We start from the raw sequence: 6000 nt of genomic DNA on the forward strand, positions 1-6000 counted from the left end.
TAAAATTAGACACTGAGCTACAAAAGGAGATATCAGGGCAGATGGACAAAGCTTGGTCAAAGAGGTAGATTTAAAGTGCATCTTAAGGTAGATATAGAGGTGGAGGGTGGAGAGGTTTATAAGAACATAAGAACTAGGAGCAGGAGTAGGCAATTCAGCCCCTCGAGCCTGCCCCGCCATTCATTACGATCATGGCTGATCTCATTTTGGCCTCAACTCCAATTTCCCGCCCTCTCCCCATAACCTTTCAACCCGTTACTAATTAAGAATCTGCCTATCTTCTCCTTAAATATTTGGGGAGGGAATTCAGGGCTTAAACACAGTCACCAATGGTGAAAAGATTAAAATCGGGGATGCTTAAGAGGCCAGAGTTAGTTAAGCGCAGATATCTGGGAGCATTTTGGGGATTACAGAGATCAAGAGGGGGTAGGGCCATTGGAGGGATTTGAAAACAAGGATGAGAATTTTAAAATCAAGGAGGTCGCGCCCTCAGTAAATGCAACAGCAGAATTGGAATTAAAAGTTCCTTCCATTTGCTGGTGCGAGAGGTTCCACGTGAAATGATTCCGGGATTAGTCTCAATCCAGTCCCTGGTGGGAACGTGCCTACCACATCAAGCTACCCAACTCAGCACTTTGCCATCTCACTGAAGAGGGGCCAGGCCACATTCACCTGGTGTGGGAAGTGTAAAAATGCCACAGGCCGGGGTTTTCCGGTCACGCCAGTTGGCAGGGGGCGGAAAATCCCGCCCACAGTGTGTCGCGCTGTTTTGAGGGTTCAGGGGCAGTGTTGAAGTGGCCTCGACCTGCATCTGACTGGGGCTACACCAGATCTGGAACAGCTCCTTAACTCCCTCTGAATGCAGACGTTTCCCAGAGCGGGGCTACCGTCAGCAGATCCCGGGATTGTGAGGTCCCAGATAGAAGTGGCCATCAATTAGCCCTTCCATTTATTGGAGCTCTTCGTAAAGTCAGGGAAAGAAGTTAGTATTGAGATGGCTGCCTGAGGGGTTCCCTGAGTCACTCGTGGCTTGGGGCATGGGGAAAGTGGTCTAGGGTTCCGTCTGCTGTTCAGTCCCCTCCGGCTGGGGTGTTTGTGTGGACTTGCACAGGACCCGATTGTACCGGAATGGCACTCGCTGTTGTTCCAGCTTTAAGGGCTGTCACTCGGGTAAGGAATCAGAGGGAATGCTGGCTCTCACAAACCCTACCCGAACCCTAGTCAGCACCTGGAGAAGAGAAAACTCGGAGCGCAAAGGGGAACAGGAGAGGCGGTGATGACGTGGTGGTATTGTCATTGGCCTGGTAACCCAGAAAGCCAGGGTAATGCTCAGGGGACCTGGGTTCGAATCCCGCCACAGCAGATGGTGGAATTTGAATTCAATTAAAAACCTGGAGTTAAAAGTCTAATGATGACCATGAAACCATTGTCAATTGTCATAAAAGCCATTTGGTTCACTAATGTCCTTTAGGATAAGGAGTCTATTCAACAGTGAGGGCCAACAGAACAGAGCCTGATCTCACTTTAACCCAGGGGCACTCCCTTTAGGGAAGGAAATCTGCCGTCCTTACCCGGTCTGGCCTACATGTGACTCCAGACCCACAGCCATGTGGTTGACTCTTAACTGTCCCCTGAGCAAGGACAATTGGGGATGGGAAATAAATGCTGGCCTAGCCAGCGATGCCCACGTCCCCATGAATGAATAAAGAAAGCAAACATTTTACAGTGAACCAAACAGTGGTCACCGCAACACAAAACAGCCATTCATCAGCCTGCAGGTATAACTGTGATCCAGGAACCGCTATTTGAACTCACACCCCTAATGTCCCATGGTGTTTCACAGGAGTACTGCTGTCAAAACAAAAATTGACACTGAGCCACGTAAGGAGATATTAGGGAAGAACAGGGAAGTTATAGGGAGTGTCTTAAAGATAGAAAGAAAGGTACAAAGGTGCCCACATCTAGCAGAGGGTTCATTAATGTCCCATGCATGCTCTGTTCTGTCTCTTCAGGAGCTTAGCAACCAAACCAGAGCGGTCCTTCAAGAAAAAGAAAACAAAGATAGACTTGCATTCCTATAGCGCCTTTCATGATCTTCAAGTTGTTCCCAAAGTACTTTATAAGTACTTCTGAAGCGTTGAGTGTTATAATATAGGAAACGCAACAGCCAATTTGCACACAGCAAGCTCCCACAAGCAGCTTGGTGATAATCGCCAGATTTAGTGATATTGGTTGGGGGATAAATATTGGCCTGGACACTGGGGAGAACTCCCCGCCACCCCCCTGCTCCTCTCTGAAATCGTGCCGTGGGATCTTTTGCATCCTGTGAGAGGGCGGGTGGGGGATTCGGTTTTAACGCCTTGCCCGAAAGGTGGCCTGCCTGGCAGCGGCTGCAGTCCCTCGGTTCTGCACAGCGTCAGCCTAGATTTTTCCGTTCGAGTCTCTAGAGCGGGACTTGAACCTTCTGACTTAGGAGCGACTAGCTGAGCCGCAGCTGAGACCGGAAAGATAAGATTCGGTTTTAGTGATGAAACTGGCAAGGGGCCTGCCATTGGCACATGCAGCGTGCTTAACGCCAACATCATGACCACTTTAGGTCGCAATCCAATTTCTAGGGTACTGTGCCCTAACCCTAACCTCACCTGTCACAACGCAACCCACATAAATATTTTTTTTCTGTTTTCATCCAAGGAATCCCTTTTGGAGTTAGACAATTGATTTAGTGCCAATTTCTGCCGCAGCATTGGGCGGATTTGTGCCCGTGTAGCTGCATCCTATGTCGAGACATCCCCAAGGTGATTTTAATTGAGGTTGCTACAGACATAGAGAGCTGCACAGCATTGCTTTCCCGATGGAGTGCGAGGCTGCGGAGTTCGGGAGAGTGAGCGTGTGGGCCTCACCCTCCCTCTCCGGGACAGGAGGGGAGAGTGTGAGTGGCGAGTTGCTCTGACCCATGCTCAACTTCAGTGCTGACCTGAGACCTTGTCAGAGCAAGTTTGCAGCCATTGCTGGGGAGTGGATGGTGCAGTAAAAGGGGAAAGGAGAGTCTCGTTCGAATACCTCCTGAGCTAGACTGAGCTATACAGGGTTAGGCTCGCTGGGCTGAGTTAATTCACCTCGGCTGGGGCAGTGCCCCTGGGTTAAGGGGAGGGGTAGTAAGTGGTAAGTCAGCCAGGCTGCCTTTCCTGACTGCTACACGCACATTAACAGCTAGAGCAGCTTCTACATTGCACGTCAGGTAAGGATGAGGTCAGGCTCCTGTTCTGTTGGCCCTCGCTATTGAATAGGCTCCTCACCGGGGGCCCCGCACAAGCAGAATGGTAACTAAGGCCACAGCAGAATGCGAATTGGCGACAGGGTGTGACTTCCTTGGAAGGTGGTGTCCGCAGGCAGCGGGCGCAAAGCTTTTCGAGGAGGACAGCCCTGATTCGGTGATATAAAAGCAAAATGCTGCAGGTGCTGGAAACCTGAAACAATAGCGGAAAATGCTGGGGAAAAAAACCCCGGCGGGTCGGACAGCATCTGTGGAGAGAGAAACAGAGCTGGAGTCCGTATGACCCTTCTTCAGAATCCCAACCCCCCCACCAATTCAGGCTTAGCGAACGGTCTCAACCGCTCCCGTTCCGGGTTCGTGTGAGCAGGCTGGTTCATAAGTAGCAAACCTAACCTCACGCCTCTCTGCCTCTTGTGTGACCCTGTTTCTAGGCGGAGAGCAGCTGCGATTTGAACAACGGAGACGCGGCGTTCCCAGGAGGCTGCGTCTACCCCAGCGGGAGGGCGGTGCCCGCGGACAGGCTGCACCCGGCAGCGGGAATTCACCCAAACCCCTCCGCCACTGGCTATTACCTTCAGTGATGTCCAGCCAGGGGGGGTCAGCTCAGGACCAGCTCCAGGACCGCGTGCCAAGGGGGGCAGATTCCTCTGATGCGACGCAAGGCGTTCCTGGGTTTCGAAACCGTGACCTCTTCGGGCTATATCGTGGGGGGGGGGAACAGCGCGTGGGGTTTCCAAACCAGTACCTTTCTCGATTTAAAAACAAAAAAAAAAAAAAAATTTGTGGGGCGGCAAAAGGAACCCAGGATGGTGTTTATGAAAGAAAACGGCTTCGGTTATTCTGACCCAAAGGAAAGGCGCGGCAAAAGCAGTTGCCTCTGGTTCCCGTGGTGTAACCTCCTCTCTCGCTGGTTAGAATGAGGCGCCTGGAGACTTTGGAAGGTTGAAGGCCGACTGGGTCGGCCGACTTGGGCTGCAGTGTGCACTGAGAGACGAGAGTCAGCCAGAAAGATCTCGGCCGTTCCCCCTGGGCCCTCCGGCTGGGAACTGGGTGCCGTTGGTTTATGGCATTCCCTCCCTCCGCCCGGGTGGCTGCTGGTCCCGCTCGTTCTCCTGAGGGGGGACAGGGGAGGACTGGGTCGGGGGCCGGTGGATTGGGACCTCAGTCCACACCTTTGAAAATGGTGGGAGACATCACCAAGCCAAATGAAGAAATCTCCTCCGACATCTCAGAGCAATTTAACGTCAAGTATCAGCGCCATCGTTTTTCACGTTTAACAGAGTGAAGGTTGCAAATGGCCATCTCTCAGCAGCAGTTAAACCCTGTAATATTATTTTGCGTAATGATGTCGACCAATTTTTTTTAATCACTTCAAACAGGCAATGCTCTGCTTAGGTAAAGAAACTTCCTATATAAGGACAATCCTGCAACTTGAACCTTTTAAGTTTCAGAAGAGACTTGCAAAGCTGAAGTTGATTTTTTTGGGTGGGAGGGAGGGGGGAAACTGTATAAAGCACTGGTTACACCACATCTGGAGTAAGCGTTTTCAGTCCACACTGACTGCAGCGGTTCAAGAGGGCAGCTCACCACCACCTTCTCAAGGGCAACTAGGAATGGGCAATAAATGCTGGCCCAGCCAGCGAAGCCCACACCCCATGAATGAATTGGGTAGCACACCTCAGGAAGGGTAGATTGGCCTTCAAGGGAGCGCAGCATAGATTCACCAGAATGATCCTGGGGTTAAAAGGGTTAAATTTATGAGGACAGGTTACATAGACTAGGCTTACCTTCCCTTGAGCATGGAAGATTAGGGATGATCTAATTGAACGGTTTAATATATCGAAGGAGTTGATAAGGTAGATAGAGTGAAACTATTCCCTCAAACCCAGAACAGGAGGTCATAACTTTAAGATTCGAGTCAGGCCATTCAGCGATGATGTCAGGAAAGCTCTTCCTCACACAAAGGGTAATGGAAATCTGGAACTCTCTTACCCCCAAAAACACTACTGAGGTTGGGGGTTAATCGAAACTGAGTCTGATCGGCAGGGGAGTAAGGCTTATAGGGCCAGTGGGTAGAAGGAGTTAAGATACTGATCAGCTATGATCTAATTTAATGATGGAACAGGTTCAGTGGGCTGAATGGCCTCTTTCTGTATCTAAAGGAAGATTGAGGGAAGGGACAAATGTTGCGATGTCGAGGGCATAGATCCACGTTGTCTAGCTGGCTTGGAGTGTGAGGATAAAAAGGACTGGACTGAAGTTAATGAAAAACACACGGAGAAAAGAGATGGCAAGAGGTTTCTCCCCACAGTAAAGTACTGGACATGTTGCACAAAGATACTTGAGATTGAAAGGAATGATGTTTTCAAAAAGGGGCAGCAGAAACATCAAGCTGAATTTAATGGCCGTGGTGGAGGCCCTGCCCAGCAATATGAAAGCCAGCGATTACCCTGCTGTCACCATTTCCAGCGGCTGGGATGAAATTAAATGGCTATCAGACAGACTCCCTGGCCATTAAACACAAAAGCAGCTGCCTTCCAAGGTCTGCAGGCCAATCATCTTCAGTCCCAGCTCTGCCAATGGGAATCATTGACCATAAGACGTAGGAGCAGAAGTAGGCCATTCGACCCATCGAGTCTGCTCCACCATTCAATGAGATCATGGCTGATCTGATAATCCTCAACTCCACTTTCCTGCCTTTTCCCCAGAGCCCTTGATTCCCTTAC

The 6000-nt window shown here is 50.4% G+C and overlaps 1 protein-coding gene across 1 annotated transcript in view; it reads left to right on the plus strand.

Annotated features, from left to right (window-relative positions):
• Positions 1–4331, plus strand: part of ahr1b (aryl hydrocarbon receptor 1b) — a 176066-nt gene extending 171735 nt beyond the window's left edge. Inside the window, exon 11 of the mRNA XM_078551418.1 lies at positions 3706–4331. Coding sequence (XP_078407544.1) covers positions 3706–3855 — 150 coding nt within the window. The 3' untranslated portion in view covers positions 3856–4331. The remainder of the gene's footprint in view (positions 1–3705) is intronic.
• The last annotated feature ends 1669 nt before the right edge of the window (positions 4332–6000 follow it).

Source organism: Cetorhinus maximus, chromosome 11, assembly GCF_964194155.1.
Source record: "Cetorhinus maximus chromosome 11, sCetMax3.hap1.1, whole genome shotgun sequence".
Classification (NCBI taxonomy): domain Eukaryota; kingdom Metazoa; phylum Chordata; class Chondrichthyes; order Lamniformes; family Cetorhinidae; genus Cetorhinus; species Cetorhinus maximus.